This window comes from Scyliorhinus canicula, chromosome 5 (assembly GCF_902713615.1).
Source record: "Scyliorhinus canicula chromosome 5, sScyCan1.1, whole genome shotgun sequence".
NCBI classification, from domain to species: domain Eukaryota; kingdom Metazoa; phylum Chordata; class Chondrichthyes; order Carcharhiniformes; family Scyliorhinidae; genus Scyliorhinus; species Scyliorhinus canicula.
The window spans coordinates 206368120-206387726 of record NC_052150.1 but is presented as its reverse complement, the minus strand read 5'-3'; the positions used below and the strand labels follow the sequence as shown (position 1 = coordinate 206387726).

The following is a 19607-nucleotide window of genomic DNA, read 5'->3' as shown; positions in this document are numbered from 1 at the left end:
CCGTAGTGTAAGGTTAATGGGGGGATTGTTGGGTTACGGGTATACCGGTTACGTGGGTTTAAGTAGGGTGATCATTGCTCGGCACAACATCGAGGGCCGAAGGGCCTGTTCTGTGCTGTACTGTTCTATGTTCTATGTTCTATGCTTTGCGCCACCCTGACTAGGAGAGTGGGGGAGCCGAAGGTGGGGTTTAAAATATCAAATTCGAGCATCTTTCCCAAAAGTGAAGGTGATGATACAGGCAGGGGTCTGGAAAAGTAGGCAAGGGTAAAAGTCATGGCCTGATGATGTGATCAGTGCTATAACCATGGTGTGTTGTGATATCTGCTGCCCAGCAGCAGCTAGGTGACAGGAGGAGCTGACTCGCCAGAAGATGCCCAAATAACTTGTAGAATTTGACCTGGTTTTAACCTCTCTGCGGGCTGGTAGGAAAGAGGAATGGTCTTCCTGCCCCTCCAACCAAGCCTTCAACATGAAACCATGGATCTCCCCAACCGTCCCCCATCTCAATCTATATGCACTCCAATATTGATCACAGATTCTTTCTCTTACAACAGGGCACCCACCTTTGTGAATACATCTTTAGTGTTTGTCAAATAAGAAATTAAATTTGGTCAATCATTCGCTTTCTACATGGTTGAATCTCTTTTCCATTTCAGTTTTGTCAAATGCAGTGTTTTCTGGTAGTCTTTAATTATCAAGCTCACTTTGGATCCCTCCTTTCGGTCATTTCTAAATTTTTATTAAATTGCTTTTTTTCCCCCTTCAGTTTTGAAGGAATTGGAAATATAAGGTGGAAATATGGGGGGGTGGGTCGTCAAACTTTGGACGGCGATGTCGGAAAGCCCATTGCACGTATTAGCATGCCATGCATGCTTTCAAAAGGCCACCTTGCTCGAATTAAATTCCCCACCAGTGAGAAATTAAAATGTTCACTTTTACCACCGCACATAAATGGTGTGCACCTGGAGTGGAAGACCACCCCCATGATTAACAATTGGTTGCTTGGCATTGTCCTCTTTGGGGAGTATTTAAAAATGGCAGCTTATGCTTCAGCTGGCAGTGTAGGTTGCGTGGAGGTCCGATGATTTGATTTGATTTATTGTCACATGTACACTGTACTGAAGTACAGTGAAAAGTATTTTTCTCCGGCCGAAGGAATGTACACAGTACATACATAGTAGACAAAAGAATAATCAACAGAGAACATTGACAAATGGTACATCGACAAAAAATGATTGGTGACAGTGTGGAACAAGGGGCCAAACAAATCAAATACATGAGCAAGAGCTGCATAGGGCGTCGTGAATAGTGTTCTTACAGGTAACAGATCAGTCCGAGAGGGGGTTGTTAAGGAGTTTTGTAGCGGTGGGGAAGAAGCTGTTCCTATGTCTGGATGTGCGGGTCTTGAGACATCTGTACCGTCAGCCTGATGGAAGGGTCTGGAAGAAGGCAATGCCTGGGTGGGAGGGGTCTCTGATAATGCTGTCTGCCTTCCTGAGGCAGTGGGAGGTGTATATAGAATAAATGTGGAGATGGCAAGCTTGTATGATGCATTGGGCTGAGTTCACCACACTCTGCAGTTTCTTGCGATCTTGGGACGAGCAGTTGCCATACCAAGCTGTAATGCAGCCAGATAGGATGCTCGCTATCGCACATCTATAGAAGTTTGTGAGAGTTGATGCAGACATGCCAAGCTTCTTTATCTTCCGTAGGAAGTAGAGACGTTGTTGGGTTTTCTTGATTTTTGCATCAACGTGAGTTGACCAGGACAGACTGTTGGTGATGGTAACCCCCAGGAACTTAAAGCTATCGACCATCTCCACTTTGGAACCATTGATGAAGACGGGAGTGTGTGTTGTGCTACGCTTCCTGAAGTCGGTGATCAGTTCCTTGGTCTTTCCAGCATTTAGAGAGAGGTTGTTTTCGATACACCATGCAACCAAGTGATTTATCTCCCTCCTGCAGTCTGATTCGTCGTTCTTTGAGATACGGCTCACCACAGTCACATCATCTGCAAACTTATAGATTGAGTTGGAGTTAAATCTTGCCACACTGCCATATGTGTATTGGGAGTACAGTAGAGGACTGAGCACGCATCCTTGCGGGGCTCCGGTGTTGAGGACTATTATGGAGGAGGTGTTGTTGCCTATCCTGACAGATTGCGGTCTGTTGGTGAGGAAGTCGAAGATCCAGCTGCACAGGGAGTGGTCAAGTCCAAGATTGCGGAGTTTGGTTATTAGCCTTGATGGGATAATGGTGTTGAAGAGGGGTAAGGATAGTAAGGAAGGGTGGATTGGTGGCCTGGCAAAGGGGTCCTTTAAGAAATGGCGCATGGACCTTCAACTCCATGAGATAATGGAGATGGCGACTTCTTGCCCAGCCCTGCATGAGATTCACCATTTTCTGAACAAATGCATAAGTAATGACTTGATCAGCGCAAGATCTCATATGGTCAACCATTCCTACCCCAGTGGTAATCGCTCCTTCTGCCTCTGAACTTCGATTTCAGAATGTGACTGCCAACATATCAATCTTTTGACGGGAAAATAAATTCAAGATGTACAATTAGTATGAAGGATCTACACTTGGATCTGCTATTTATTACTAAATTCAAGCAAGCTAACAACTTGAAGATATTCCATAACTTCTTGGTTCTCCAGTACCATACCCCAATGATGTGCTGGGAACCTCTTGGAAATTTGCATGCAAGCGTCTACCTGGCAATTGTCCAGAAGTACTGACTCCCTCTGGACAATTGCGCAGAATTGTGCTGTGCTGGTAACCATCCGACAAAACAATTTAAATTGCCACTTTACCCTGATAGTTACTCTGAAAGAGTTGGAAGGAAAAAAAAATTATAAGTCTCGAGTAACTAACTCCCAGACCCAGCCTCGCAAACCACCCCACCCACCCCCCCCAAACCACCACCACACACACGCGCACCCGCACGCACACACACGCACGCATGCACACACACACAGACCCCAGTGGACCTCCAAACCATTACAACCCCCCTCTTCCTGGTACCCCCAACCCCGCGGTGTCTCTCTTCTCTCGCCTTTGAAATTTACTGTTTAACATTTAAGTCGTCCTTTGAAACACCACCTTTACAGCAACTGGTGCCGTAAAGAAGGGGTTGTTCCTTTCTTCCCTGTGCCCCAGTCACACACCAATGCAGCAGGGGATGCATTGTCTCAACCAACCCGAGTGGGAAAGGTTGGGTGAGATGTGTGTGTTGCAATTTCAACATGGGTAAGCCCATCTGCCGGAGGTTGCCACTCCAAGAAAGATCTGGGCCATTGTACTTTATCTCCCAATGCATGAAAAAATGAGCAATGCAGAATGGTGTGTACATCTGTATCTTGGGCTGTTTTGGAAGTCACCATTTGTCAGTGTTTGAAATGGTGGTTTCACCAAATTTTGACTTCTCAGATGTGCTTAAACAGGTTAGCTGGAGGAAGCCACCAGGCCGCTCTCAGATACACTATCCAAGTTCTGTCAGGTGTATGGATGATCCTGAATAAGGAATTGCTTGTCTTTGGAGGATTTTTTTTGAAGTTTTGTGTACTTCCCAAGATTTCTTCCTTTCCCTGACTTAATCATTGTGTATGTATGATTACATAAATAGGTTTGTGGTTTCTTTCCCGCTTCCTGGTGCCAAGGAAATAATGCACACCTGAAGGAATATTCCTTTATATGTTATGGGTTAAATCACAAGGCAACAGCAAATCACAGACTCATCAATATCTTTTGACTTTATCTTTTAACCGTTTCAGTTCACAACCTGAGTTTATTCCTTTAGTATTTGACACTTTTACTTCAAAGACTGATGAAGACGCTGCAATGTATTTAATCTTAATTGTAATCTTAATTGTAATTGACAAATTTTTGTTGCATCCTGGAACAAAAACAATGGAGTATGGAAAAAAAAACCTTAAAGGAACATAACTTCATAAATGTTCACACTCCGTATTTCTGTCTCTGTGTAATTTGTAAGTATATCTCAGCACTGTCAATCTTTCAGTGCCATCTGCTTTGTGTAATAATGCTGTGCTGTAAGCTTTGTTGGTGTAGTTGTTTCAATGGTACTGACATCGGGGACAAGAAAATTTCAGATTTATAGATTGGTCTGGTGTTTGATGAAATGTATATTTTATCAACTTTAGATTATTGTTCAGGGCCTGATCTGTGGTAAATGCCATACATCATTGACGATCCTTCAGTTTGTGGTAAATGGTATTCAATATTTGTTTTTTTTTTTGGTATTTTGATCACTTGAGTTATCAGGGTGATAGAATCATTCATTCTGTTAGCATTTTCTGAAAGTTTCTGCAGCACTTTAAAAAAAAAAAAATCTTTTATTGACTGGCTGAAAATGGCTATGTCTAGATTGCAGTTACGAATATATGAATTAGAAGCAGGAGTAGGCCAATCAGCTCCTCGTGCCTGATCCGTTATTCAGTAAGATCATGGCTGATCTGATTGTAACTTCAAACACACGTTCCTGCATACCCCAAATAACCTTGTTAATCACAAATCTGTCTAGCTCTGTCTTAAAAATATTTTGAAGAGAGTTCCAGAGACCCATGATCCTCAGGGGGCGGCATGGTAACAAAATGGTTAGCACTGTTGTTTCGCAGCGCCAGGGTCCCAGGTTCGATTTTGACTTGGGTCACTGTCTGTGTGGAATCTGCATATTCTCCCCGTGTCTGCGTGGGTTTCTTCCGGGTGCTCCGGTTTCCTTCCACAAGTCCTGAAAGACGTGCTGTTAGGCGGGTTGGACGTTCTGAATTCTCTCTCTGTGTACCCGAACAGGCGCCTGCTTGTGGGGACTAGGGGATTTTCAAAGTAACTTAATTGCAGTGTTAATGTAAGCCTACTTGTGACAATAATAAAGACTATTATTAAAGAAGAAATTGCTTCTCATCTCTGTCTGAAACAAGCGACCCCTTATTTTTTTATTTAAAAAAATAAATAAATTTAGAGTACCCAATTATTTTTCCATTTAAGGGGCAATTTAGCATGGCCAATCTACCTATCCTGCACATCTTTGGGTTGTGGGGGTGAAACCCACGCAGACACGGGGAGAATGTGCAAACTCCACACGGACAGTGATCCAGGGTCAGGATTTTGAACCCGGGTCCTCAGTGCCGTAGGCAGCAATGCTAACCACTGTGCCACCGTGCTGCCCTCGACCCCTTATTTTTAAACAGTGACCCCGAGTCCTAGATCCTCCACAAGAAGAAACATGGTCTCCACGTCCACACTGTCAGTCAATATCCCTCAGAATCTTCAAGATTTAGATCAAGTTTATGTTGGGGCTGATTGGACTGTGCTTCTTGTCCAACTTAAAAAAATATATATATATACATGGTGGATTTTCATTGTTCAAATCCAGTGGTTGCTAATTTTAAACTTGTTACCTCTTCAGACCGTTCCCAGATGAACTCATGGCTTTGATGCCTAATTGTGTTTGTTATATTGATATGGTGCAGTGGACATTTGGAAATTGGAAACACATTTGAATCTAAAACTTTGTTTTGAAATCTTCAGATATTTTTAAAGAAGTGTATTTCAATTTAAATGACCATTTTGAGTCCTCCAATTGGAGGAGAACAGGTGCTTTATTTCCGCACTTTGCAGAAAATGTACTTATTTCTTGAATAAGTCTGAACTGCAATATTGATTTATGGATTAGTTTCCTTTGGGTTCTTTTCACAATTATTCGTAGCATTTAACAGACTAGTTTCCATTGTGGATTGATCGTTTGACATCTCAATGAATGGTGCCAAAGTGGTTCAGAGAAAATCTAAAAGTGATCTGGAAGTGGTAGTAAACTCAATATCTAAGATATCCAGTCGTTGCACAGTAGCAGCAATCAACAAAATAAATCGAATTCTGAACGACACTACCAATTTAGCTGAGAGCAAGTCTAAAGCTGTAATGGTGACATTGCATGGTACTCTAGTCGGGTGACACTTTGAGGACTGAATTCATTTTTTGGACGTTGAAACACAAGGAAAACCGGCAAAACCTTGGAAGCAAAACAGAAAACGGCAATGAGGCTGATAATTGTAGGATAAGGGGCCGTGGGTGCAAACAACTAAAAACAAGTTCAGGAAATATGCCCTAATCCATTTACCACAGTAAATTAATGCTTGGTATTGTTTACCAATGATATTGGTGGTTAAAAGCTGGAATCATTCAAACATTATTGAGATGCCACAATGGGAGAGCTGTAGGCTTGATGAGTAGCCTTGATGGGTTGAATGGAATTTTCATATATATACTTATCTATCTTCTTGATCTGAGTCACCTTGTTATTTAAATATTGTGGTATAGGTGCCACCTAAGTTGGAAACTCAACTGGACAGTGCTGGGAATTTAGAATATCTTTTTGAAGCTACTCGTGTGCAAAAAGAAACTTTGTGTTTTGTTTGCTTTAGTGGGCCAATAAATAAAAACATCTGTGTTATATGAATGTTGATGTACTATAGATATTAAGGTATGTTGAGCTCAAAACACAGTCAGTAGAACATTGAGAAAACATCCAAGGGCAAAGTAGAAGCCAGCAGTCAAGTTATTGCTTCATTATATTCTGCATTCACTGACCTTTTCAAATGCTGAACATCTATCCCTTCTAGCAAAATCTAATTTGTTTCGGAAACATCAGTAATATAAAAAGAGGCATGGGGATAAGGAAAATATTAAAGCAAATATCAGTGAATAGGCATTTTGTCAATTACTTGTTTGGACCTCTCATAGAAAATCAGCATAGCTATTGACCAATCTTTTTTTTCATCAGCTATTTTTGATTTTTTAAATAAAGGAGGAATTGAAGCTTATTTAAAGTTTCCAGTTCGATTGGTTACATCTCATGTTGGTGACTGAATTTTTGATGCTGATTTTTAAACATTCCTCTTTGTAATCGCTTCTCTTCCCTTGCTGGGAAAATTGCAGTCAGCAGCCAATGCAGGGTGGCTGATTGGCAATGCGGGCTGTTTTTAACTGTTCCGATCATTTAATGACGTAATATCTTCTACAATAACAGATAGCAGTTTCAGACTAAGGAGACACCCTAACTTTTGCTATTTCCTGCCAATGGCACGTTTTCCAGTATCCCTAGATTGGGATGAGAGATGGCATTAAGCTTAATTTTTTTTCCAGAACTTGCTGGTTTCATCTAAAATATGTATTTAAAAACCCTAAAATTACAGAACTGTTATTTGTCATTGTTGAAGGAGTGTTTGCTTTCTAAAATCCACTTGTAAGCAGTGGACTTGCCACTGGTGTAATTAAAAACATAATTATTTCTATGTAATCAATCTTTGCTAGCATTTAAACTATCTCACTTTTCTCCCAAAATGGTGCCTCATGGGCATTTATGTACTGTTTGCATAACATTTTACACACAGGGCAAGGATGTAATTGGCTGCCTTGTTGGGGGCAGCCTGACTTGCTGTATAATCCTTAACTTTTGAAGAACAAGCTGAATCGCTGAATCTTTTTTGCACTTGCATCATTTTAATCTAATGTTGCCTGAGATAAATATATTTACCGCTTTCTCTCTTAAGGAACTAGAGATGACTAGGATACACCAGAACACACCCACAGATTGCAGTGCCATTTAGGAGTAGGCAGCAATTGCATAGATGTTCCCATCTCAAAGTTAAACATTTAAGTTGCTATTTGTTTTAAAATCTGATTAATTTTCCTTCATTAATAGTTTTGTGTTCCATTTCTGCACGCGATTAACCTCATCTAATTCCCCCATCCAACACCACCTGACTCTATCTCTCTCTCTCCAAGTGGAAACATGTCAAGTTTCATATTGTAAGCCAGTGACTTCTAAGTAACTGAGGCACCCTTCTAAAACAGGTCTGGAGCACCTTGAGTATGCTTAGCAGGACCCCAGTGTCAAATTTGGTGCAAAAGTGGGTGAAGCTGATGTTGTGCATTCTCCAATCAGATTTTTTTCTCGGCTTCCCATGGTCAATAGGTGAGACTGCAACATATGGTGGTCAATCGAAGTGACAGGTTTACATAGGCATTATAGGAGCGTCGATTATGTTAACAAAGGTTAACGTAAAAATCATGACAAGAATGTAATGAAAAGAAGACAAGTGTAAGACGGAAATGGTAACAGATGTAATAATATGTGTACGTTGCTAGTCAATCAGAGTCTTTTTAAATAGACTAAACGGGCAAAGACTTAAATTTTCTGTCATGCAAATATTCCTATGAAATTGCAAATGATTTAATTCATATTTAAGATTTGTTGTAAATAAATCTTAAGACAGTAAACCTTGTGATATGGTGCACTCTGCCAACCAGAATTCTCTACTAATTGCATGATGGCACAGTGCTTAGCACAGCTGCGTCACCGTGCCAGGGACCCAGATTTGATTCCGGTCTTGGGTGGCTGGCTATGTGGAGTTTGCAGGTTCTCCCCGTGTTTGTGTGCGTTTCCTCCCACAGACCAAAGATGTGTAAGTTAAGACCAAAAGACATAGGAGCAGAATTAGACCATTCGGCCCATCAAGTCTGCTCTGCAATTCAGTCATGGCTGGTGTTTCTCATCCCCATTCATGCCAGTGATCATTCTTGTAACCTCTTCTGGACCTGTTCCAAGGTCAGCACATTCTACCTTAGATACAAGGCCCAAAACTGCTCACAATACTGCAAATGGGTTCTGACCAGAGCCTTATACAGCCTCAGAAGTACGTCCCTGCTCTTGTATTCCAGCCTTTTCGACATGAATGCTAACATTGAGGGCAGCACGGTGGCCTAGTGGTTAGCACAACTGCCTCACGGCGCTGAGATCCCAGGTTCGATCCCGGCTCTGGGTCACTGTCCGTGTGGAGTTTGCACATTCTCCCTGTGTCTGCGCGGGTTTCGCCCCCACAACCCAAAAATGTGCAGAATAGGTGGATTGGCCACACTAAATTGCCCACTTAATTGGAAAAAATAATTGGGTACTCTAAATTTATAAAAAAAAAAATTTTTTTAATGAATGCTAACATTGCATTTGCCTTCCTAACTGCTGACTGAACCCGCACGTTAACCTTAAGAGAATCGTGAACAAGGACTCTCTAGTCCCATTGTGCTTATGATTTCCGAAGCCGTTTCCCATTTAAAAACTAGGTTAGATGGGGTTGCGGGGTTACGGAGGATAGGGCTGGGGAGTGCAACTAGATAGGGTGCTCTTTCAGAGAGTTGGTGCAGACTCAATGGGCCGAATGACCTATGCACTGTCGGGAATCCATGAGCTGCAATTTTTAATGTTCCCCTAATTTGAATTGTCATCAATTGCGACCAATTACAAAATTATGTGGAACGTGTACCTGGGTACTGTAATATTTTATACTTTGCATTTTAATGTACTGTTGGAAGATTAGGAGTAAAAAGAATACTGTTCTTTAATCCCCGAGTACTTGCACATTTGTTTATGCTTGTATGTATTGTGCAGTATTTGATTGGTAAATGGAACTTTCCATTAACCGGCGCTATAGAAAGATAGAATCCCTCCAGTACAGAAGGAGGCCGATCGGCCCATTGAGTCTGCACCGATCCTCTGAAAGAGCACCCTATCTAGGAACACTCTCCTGCCTTATCACCGTAACCTCACCTAATCTGTACATTTTTGGACTGTGGGAGTAAACCGGAGCACCCGGAGAAAAAATGTGAGGTCTTGCACTTTGGAAAAAAGAATCCAAGCATAGACTACTTTCTAAACGGTGAGAAAATTCATAATGCCAAAGTACAAAGGGATCTGGGAGTGCTAGTCGAGGATTTCCTAAAGGTAAACATGCAGGTTGAATCTGTGATTAAGAAAGCGAATGCAATGTTGTCATTTATCTCAAGAGGGTTGGAATATAAAAGCAGCGATGTGCTACTGAGCCTTTATAAGGCTCTGGTTAGGCCCCATTTGGAGTACTGTGTCCAGTTTTGGGCCCCACATCTCAGGAAGGACATACTGGCACTGGAGCGTTTCCAGCGGAGATTCACACGGATGATCCCTGGAATGGCGGGTCTAACATATGATGAACGGCTGAGGATCCTGGGATTGTATTCTTTGGAGTTTAGAAGGTTAAGGGGAGATCTAATAGAAACTTACAAGATAATACATGGCTTAGAAAGGGTGGACGCAAAGAAACTGTTTCCGTTAGGCGAGGAGACGAGGACCCGTGGGCACAGCCTTAGAATTAGAGGGGGTAAATTCAGAACAGAAATGCGGAGACATTTCTTCAGCCAGAGAGTGGTGGGCCTGTGGAATTCATTGCCGCGGAGTGCAGTGGAGGCCGGGACGCTAAATGGCTTCAAGGCAGAGATAGATAAATTCTTGATGTCGCGAGGAATTAAGGGCTACGGGGAGAATGCTGGTAGGTGGAGTTGAAATGCCCATCAGCCATGATTGAATGGCGGAGTGGACTCGATGGGCCGAATGGCCTTACTTCCACTCCTATGTCTTATGGTCTTAAACCCACGCAGACACGGGCAGTCACCCAAGGCTGGAATTGAACCCGGGTCTCTGGCGCTGTGAGGCAGCAGTGCTAACCACTGTGCCATTGTGCATTTATATTAACCTGCACCCCACATTTCCTGTACATGCCAGATAATAAAGATTTTACTTTACAAGGTACCAAGGATTTTAATTTGGAATGGAGTGTTTTTTGTAGCAATGGTTTAGGGTCATCACTGCAAGGTGTCAAATATCACCAGTCAATTAATGTTAGTAATAAAGGATGAATTTTACATAAAATATTGTGAATTTGTCTGGTATACATCCAAAATTTGTTTTCTAAATAAAATTTGGCTATACCTGAAGCGTCAGTGGAATTTAAAAGCAAAAAAGGCGCAACTCTGAGTTGGATTACATTTTGATGCTCATTGATGCATTTTTGATCATTTATTTGCCATTTTAAAGGTAATGGCTAGGATTAAATTTGAAATAACTCTTTCTTCTACATTTTAAAGCAAATGAAGTCCTTTCTATTTTCCTTGCAGTTACCAAGGTGTGTCTATCGACATCAATGCCTCAACATCTTTTACGGGTACATCTTTAGAATTATCCAAGAGTATCGGCGATAAATCTACTGAAGAGGTATTCAATTATGCAGAAAATGCAGCTCTTGGGGGTGTAGAAGGTGCACAAGAAGAAATGGAAGGCTATGCTCAGGACGAATATGCTGAAGAGGGAGAAGGTGTGGAGTATGAAGACAACGACACGGAGCTTGGAGACGACCAAATGGATTACCCAGCAGAACAGGGCGAAGAAATGTACAATGATGAAGTGTTAGACCTTGAAATCAATGACCCTCTGGATGATGAATTTCAAGTAAGTCCTTTTCTGTTGTATCATTTCAGATAACACTTCATCACCAGGATCCAGGCCGATTTTAAAACTATTTCTGTCCCAGGGGAGGTGTGAAAATTAGACCTATTATCACTTGCTGTCAGTTTCTTTATCTCCTGTCTGACAAAGTTTATGTTGACAGCTTGTTTGGAGGTAGGCAATACTCTTCTGACAGGCTTAGAGACTGCTTGGCATTATGACCTTGAGGGTTGTATCTTTGTGAAAAAGCCTGCATTGTCTGATGCAGATACACTGCCAATTGTCAAGCACAGTTAAGGTGAAAGGTTTTTTATCAGCAGATTGGATGGGATCTGATTGAGCCCTGTAAAGGTGCATAGATTACTGACCTCTTTAGAATGTTAATTTTCCAGAAATGATTGATGTTCTCTGCATCCTTTCTTTCAACACATAGCAGCTTTAAGCTGAATAAAGAGATTAACTCTTAGCTTTTGAGATGATCTCTAGTGTAGAAGCATTTATCATCATTAAGTGGGTAAAACCACATAAGTCAGTGCATTTCTGAATGGGAATAGAAGCTGTTCTCTACAGTGAATCTGTTATGGCATAGAAAATTATTTTCAAGAAAATGATTAAATCTGACATTTGACCAGAAAATTTAAATTCTTTCAAGTGATGTTGTCATTTCAAAACATACAAGGAAACTATGAGAAGTGATTTCAAAATTTTCCAATATCATTAGGGATTGTCAAATGATTTTAGTGACTTATTGGGGGAAAGCAATTTGGTGTAATTAAGCATTGCAGTATTTTAAATAGTTTTTTCTCCCCACCCAAAAACATTCTCCCCGTTCTGTGATGACTGATCAGTCCAATTTAACCTCATCTCTCGTGAATGCTCAATTCTATTTCTGCCAAGAGGTGCCCGAAGCAATGCAAGAAAATACCCTTCTGAGAGACTCATTCAAGTCTAGCAAATTCATTCTATTGGGGTCAGTGTGACTGCCTGTCGAAACTGATTTGAATTTGCGTCTCCAGGCTGTTAACATTGTAACCTCTGGTAAATCTTTTGGATGTAAAAATGGCTGCAGAAAATGGAGGTTTGCTGATGTTGTATGGAGCGTGTTTTAAAAAATTGGTTAATATGTGTGGTCGCGTCATGCTGACGGAACTTCACTGCGCATTAAGCACAAATCTGTCGATATGAGCCGAGCATACAGTAGTTAGAAAAGTGAAACTGTTCAGTTTCTCAGCAGGTTTGCCTCCTGCCTTGACGGCGACAAGAAAGGAATCTAATTGTGACTTGACATATGTTTACATTTTTTTTTCAAATTGGAAATAACCAAACCCCTCAATTCCTCCCGGCATTAACATGTTTTTTTGTAAGGCAGATTATGTAAATTGCATAACATTTTACTTTATACAGAAATATAAATGGGCACTGTGATAACATTGCAAGGTTTTTATCTTTTGGGCCATGATAAATTTGGAATTGGAAACAGGGAGGCCATTCAGCCCTTTGAACCTGTTCTGCGATTCAGTTAGATCATAGCTGATCCCTACCTCCACCTCATTGCATCAAAGCTGATGTATACCTCTACTACATTTACCCACCTTTCTTCCAAATCCCTTAATATGCTAACCCCTTGAAGATTTATGGATACCTTTCTTGAAAATTTAAGTTGACCCAGCACCCACATGCATAGCATGTTCTGGATTTCCACTGAAAGTAAAAATGTTCTTTGTCATTTCACCCCTGAAATTCTTAGTTTAAGATTATGCCTCTTTTTATATTCTTTCACTGAATGTAAGCATTGCTGCCAAGTATGGGACTTGTTGCTCATCCTTAATTACTCTTACGGTGGTGTTGAGTCAATACCTTGAACCGCTGTAGTCCACCTATTAAAGGTACACCTAAAGTGCTGCTCGCAAGGGAGTTCAAGGATTTTGGAATCCTGTCCAGTGACAATGAAATGAAAATGAAAATGAAAATCGCTTATTGTCACGAGTAGGCTTCAATGAAGTTACTGTGAAAAGCCCCGAGTCGCCACATTCCGGCGCCTGTCCGGGGAGGCTGATACGGGAATCGAACCGTGCTGCTGGCCTGCTTGGTCTGCTTTATAAGCCAGCGATTTAGCCTTGTGAGCTAAACCAGCCCCAATGGAAGAATGTAGTTCCAAGTTTGGATGGTGTGTTGATTGGAGGAGATGGCATTCGCATGCGCTTGTTACCCTTATCCTTCTCGGTGGTAGATATTGCAGATTGGAAGGTACTGTTGAAGCAGGCTTGGCAAGTGGCTGCAGTGCATCTTGTAGATTATGCACACTGCTGTAATGTGCAGATGGTGGAGGGAGTAAATGGCTACGGCAGTGCTGATAAAGTACGCTGCTTATTCCTGAATGATTTTGAGCTTCTTGAATGTCGTTGGAACTATATTCATCCAGGCAAGTGGAGAGTATTCCATCACACTCCTGACTTCTGCCTTGTGGATGGTGGACAGGCTTTGGGGATTCGGGAGGTGAGTTACTTGCTGCAGAATTCCCAGCTTCAGAGTTGCTCTTGTAGCCACAGTTTTTATGTGGAAGGTCCAGTTAAGTTTCTCGGGCAATCTTCAGTATTTATGACAGGGAATTCAGAGAACAATACAGCACAGGAACAGGCCCTTCGGCCCTCCACGCCTGTACCGGTCATGATACCATCCTTGGCCAAAATCCTAAATAACAAAGAACACTACAAAATATCAATGGTAGTAGTGCCATTACATACCCCTCTTCTGAATTTTCCCTGAAGAAATTGTTTTTTTGTATCGACTTGAGTGAATTCGTGCATCAGTTTTAATACCTAATTGGAAAACTCATGTTTAAATATTCTCAACTTCTGTTTTATAATGGTCTCAAAACATGAAGCCATGCATTGCTTTTACATTACAAATGACATGATAGTGTTTATTGCAAAAGGACTGGAGTATAAAGGTAGAGAAGTGTTGTTGCAATTATATAGGGTGTTTGTGAGACCACATCTGGAGTTTTGTGTCCAGTTTTGGTCCCCTTATTTGAGGAAGGATGTGGTGGCATTGGAGGCAGTTCAGAGGAGGTTCACTAGATTGATTCCGGGAATGAAAGGGTTGACGCATGAGGAAACTTTAAACAGTTTGGGCTTATACTCGCTTGAGTTTAGAAGGATGAGAGGGGATCTAATTGATGAGATACTAAAAGGGATTGATAAAGTAAACATAGACCAAATGTTTCCCTTTGTAGGGCAATCTAGAATGAGAGGTCACGGATATAGGTTGAGAGACGGTAGATTTTGAACTGAGATGAGGAGGAACTACTCGCAGAACCCGTTGCCCCATAGCGCGGTGGAATCTGAGTCATTCAATGATTTGAAGAAGGAGATGGATATATTTCTGATTTAATAAAAAACGGGTTAAAGGGATATGGGGAACAGGTATAGAGGTAGATTTGAGACCACGACGAGGATCTGATTGAATGCGGAGCAAGCTCAAAGGGCTGAATTGCCTACTTCTGTTCCTAATTCCTATGTTCCTATGTACTTCTATATGAGGTAAAATATTTATGTAATTAGCATAGTCTGCATTATAAACTGAGATTCAAGGGAATGCAAGCCAAGTTTTTGCTTCCAACTCCTATAACTTGGCCCTAAAGTCCTGATATAGTTTTGGTGAATCTGCTACATGCCATTCAAGGAGTATATTTTTCCTGAAGTTGGGTGCTCGAAAGGAATGTTATAATACACGTAGGATCTGATTAACACTGTGTAGTGCAATATAGCACGGTGGCGCAGTGGTGAGCACTGCTGCATCACGGCGCCGAGGTCCCAGGTTTGATCCTGGCTCTGGGTCACTCTCTGTGTGGAGTTTGCACATTCTACCCGTGTTTGCGTGGGTTTTGCCCCCACAACCGGGTAGGTGGATGGACCACACTAAATTGCCCCTTAATTGGAAAAAAATAATTGGTTACTCTAAATTTTAAGAAAAACACTGTGTAGCGCTGAAGCATTGTTTTCTCACTTTTTATTTCCAATCCCAATGAGATGAAGGCCAATGTTCCATTCGCCGTTTTGATTGCATTTTCTAGCTGTGTGAGATCTTTTAGCAATTTAGTGATTTGCGTATATGGGCATCCAGTTCCCTTTGCTCCAGCATCGCTGCTACTTTTTCACCTTTAGGAGAATATTCCAATTAGCTTTCTTCAGATCCCTCGTACTTCCCTGCTGAACTCTGTAATGCTTCATCTGTTTATGTCTGTTTGTGACTTGTCACCTCATCCATGCAACTTACTGTCTCTCCCAACTTGAGTTTTACCTGCAGCATTCAATTCTTTCATCCAAAATCATGGTGAAAATTTGAGACTTCAGAGTAGATCCCTAGAGAACACCATTTATCTCCTTCTAATCTCCATTTTCTTCTTCATTTCCACTTCTACCAATTACCAGTGCATGTCACAAACTTGCCTCCAATTCCATGTGCTGTAATTTTCCTTCCAAATCTTTTACGTGAAATATATCAAATGTACTGTGGAAGTCTATATAGACAACATCCAAAGACACTCACCTGTCGACAATGCTGGTAATCTCATAGGGAAAAGTATTAATCCCATTAGTCTGACATTACCTGCCCATTACAAATCTATGCTGACAGCTAATATTTGTTTGAGGTTTCATAAATTTCCCACCATTTATAAACTGACAGGTTTGTTTTACCTGTGTTTTTTCTCTCCCTCCCTTTTCAAATACTGAAGTGACATTTGCAATTTGTGAATTTGAAAATGAGCATTACTGCATTCTAAATCTGGGTTTCAGCATTAGTATATAGTTATTAAAAGTGCAAATTGATAAAGTCAAGATATGCTTGAATCAAATTACATCATAACTCAACTTGAGAACAGACAATTAAAAGATTGATTTAAATTGCGGCAAATACTGGCTCCAAACAACAAAACGTTATTTGGTGTAAATAATGCAGGGCTTGAATGTGAAAGTCATTAAAAATATCTGTTTTCCAAACTATAACTGATACATTTGTGCAGCAGGTCAATACAAGCTTGAAAGAAATCCATATATCTACTTCTGTCTATAAATAAATAAATAAATAAAGTTGCTGACGATGCCCAATTGTGTGGATAAAAGATTAGTTCACAATGATGCCGAGCAGTGATTACACCTTCGCGGTCTGAAATAGGAAGGAAAAAAATTATATGCACTCCAATATATTGAACCACGCAATTTTCTGCAAGGGTAAACTTGTCTTTATTATTAGGATGAAGACTATACACAATTTTATGCCACAAACCAGGATATGACAGGAGATCTGCAAACTCAGGACAATGAAGAATATGAAGCAGCAGCAGCTACAGATACGCAGGAACAAGTTGTCGAAGCTGCCCAAGAACCTGAAGAGGTAAAGACTTCAAAGGGTAAAGCAAAGGTTTCCACAGAAGAATGAAGGATGATTCAACCCAGGTTCCTTTTGACACATTGAATAGTCGTTAAATTGTGGAATTGACAGTGACCAGGGATTCATCCTCTCAACTGTGGGCTGGGTGTGGGGGAAAGAATTATCAGACAATTTGAGAAGCAAGTTTTCCCAAATGATCTGATGAAGATTCTGCTTTCTTATGTATTAAGCCATGCAAGCTAAAATATCCGAGGTTTGATTACCTGCCTGTGCCGGTTTAATACATCATAGCAGGTTCACAGGCACTCTAGCTGAGTTCAGTTTTGCTGAAGTAGTGAGAAAAAGTCATTACTGTTCCTCATAGCTATGTGAAAAGGATGTTCGCTTGTTTTTCAAGTCTCAACAACTTGCTTTAGTATCACATCTTCAACACAATATAACATCCTAAGGTGATTCGCAGGAGTGTTATCAACATAACTTTACACTGAGCCAAATGACTAATGAAGTAGGTTGAAAAAGTGGTGGGTTTTGAGGAGAGCCTCAAAGGAGAAGTGACAGGAGGTTTAGAGAGGGGGAATTCAGGAGCTTAAGGTCTAGACCAGTGTTCTTTTTTTCCGGGGGCCCATTTTTACCAACTGGCCAACCTTCGCGACCCACGCCGGCCGACCTGCGTGGCCCACCATTTTCTCTTACCATGTTTGCTGCTGACAAAAATGGAGGAAATGGTTTTGGGTCTCTTTGGCACTCATACACGTTCCTTCAATAGAATCTGTTGGATGAAGGTGAAGCCTTCCGGTGTCGGAAAGTATGGCGTCTCCATCTGTCCAAAGTTCTGCATTTTTTCCCCTGTAAAATCTTATCAAATAAACGCCCCTCCCCCCTTGAACTTTAAAAAAAAAGAATAAAATGAATACCCCCCCCCCCCCGAACTTGTATTGCTGGTGGAGCAAATGACGAGCTGTGAGGGCGGCAATGGATGAATGGGACTTGGCGTGAGTTACAATACAGACAACAGAGTTTTGGATGAGCTCAAACAGGTAGGTTGACCAGGAAAGTGTAGGAATGGTCAAGCCCATAGGTGACATTAGCATGATTGAGGTTTTGCAGCAATAGGTGAGCTCAGGTGAAATTGGGTGTTAGAGGTGCATGTAGAAGGTAACATGTTGAAAACTGATACATATTAAGGTGATACTCTTGGGTGGAGTAAGAAGTCTTACAACACCAGGTTAAAGTCCAACAGTTTGTTTCAAACCACGAGCTGTGCTCCGAAAGATAGTGATTCGAAACAAAAATGTTGGACTTTAACCTGGTGTTGTAAGACTTCTTACTGTGCTCGCCCCAGTCCAACGCCGGCATCTCCAGATCATGTCTTGGGTAGGACTGGGACCAATGGCCTTCGAGTGGCGGGTGGGGTGTTTGCTATTTGCTAGTGCTGCCGGGGTGGGGTTTGAACTTGAATGGCAGGGGATGGGAACCTGAGCATGAAGACCGAGGAGGGTGGAAACAAGGATAGAATCAAAAGACAGATTCGTAAGAAGCAAAAATGAAAGGCAGAAAAACAAGGGCGAAAAATAAATGGGACTAAAATGCAAAATAAATCTAAGATGATGAAAAAGGTTCAAAGTCCAGTCCAAACATTTTGTGTTTTAACATGCGGAGAATTCTCAAGGTCGATAAATTAACAGTGCAAATAGATATAAATGGTTATATGTTTTCAATTACAAGGATATGGCTGCAGGGTTATCCAGGATGGGAACTGAACAGGGTTACTCATTGTTTAGGAAGGACAGACAAAAAGGGATTTGATTTAATTTATTATTGTCACATGTATTAGTATACAGTGAAAAGCATTGTTTCTTGCATGTTGTACAAACAATGCATACCGTACATAGGGAAGGGAGGAGAGACTGCAGAATATAATGTTACAGCTATAGCAAGGTGTAGAGAAAAGATCAACTTAATATGAGGTAGGTCCATTCAAAAGTCTGATGGCAGTAGGGAAAAAGCTGTTCTTCAATTGGTTGGTACATGACCTAAATTTTGGTATCTTTTTCCTGACGGAAGGAGGTGGAAGAGAGTATGTCCAGGCTGCGTGGGGTCCTTAATTATGCTGGCTGGCTTTCTGAGACAGAGGGAATTATAGGTAGAGTCAATGGATGGGAGGCTGGTTTGCGTGATAGACTGGGCTACATTCACGACCTTTTGTAGTTTCCTGCGGTCTTGGGTAGAGCCGGCTCCATACTAAGCTGTGATACAACCAGAAAGAATGCAGAAAGGAGGCGGATGAACATTGTTAGCGAGGAAGGAAATCCGTGCAATCGTAAGAAGATAATTGGCTTGGAAAGTCAGGATGGGGAACCTATGTGGATGGGGATGAACACCAAGGAGCATAAAACATTGTTGGAGCTATCTATCGGCCTCCAAACAGTAGTGGAGATGTAAGGGAAGATAATAAACAAGAAGAGTATTAAAGAAGGATGGCACGGTAGCACAGTGGTTATCACTGTTGCTTCACAGTGCCAGGGACGTGGGTTCGATTCCTGGTTTGGGTCACTGTCTGTGTGGAGTCTGCGAGTTTTTCCCGTGTCTGTGTGGGTTTCCTTTGGGTGCTCTGGTTTCCTCCCACAGTCCAAAGATGTGCAGGTTCGGTGGATTGGCCATGCTAAATTGCCTCGGCGTGTGCAAACGTTGGGTGCGGTTGCTGGGTTACGGGGATCAGGTAGCGATATGGGCTTAGGTAGGGTGCTCATTTAGGGGCCGATATAGACTCGATGGGCCGAATGACCTCCTGCATTGCACATTCGATGTAAATCGGAGGTGCATGCAATAAGGGTATGATTGGAGCACAGTATGCAGGTTAAGCGGATTGGACATG

At 41.6% G+C, this 19607-nt stretch overlaps 1 protein-coding gene across 2 annotated transcripts in view; it reads left to right on the top strand.

Annotated features, from left to right (window-relative positions):
• The window catches only part of rbm33a (RNA binding motif protein 33a), a 256149-nt gene that overhangs the window by 74514 nt on the left and 162028 nt on the right, over positions 1–19607 (top strand). Inside the window, exons 5-6 of one of the 2 annotated variants that reach the window (XM_038798391.1) lie at positions 11011–11341; positions 16595–16735. In XM_038798391.1, the coding sequence (XP_038654319.1) occupies positions 11011–11341; positions 16595–16735 (472 nt within the window). The remainder of the gene's footprint in view (positions 1–11010; positions 11342–16594; positions 16736–19607) is intronic. The other variant, XM_038798392.1, reaches the window with a different exon arrangement.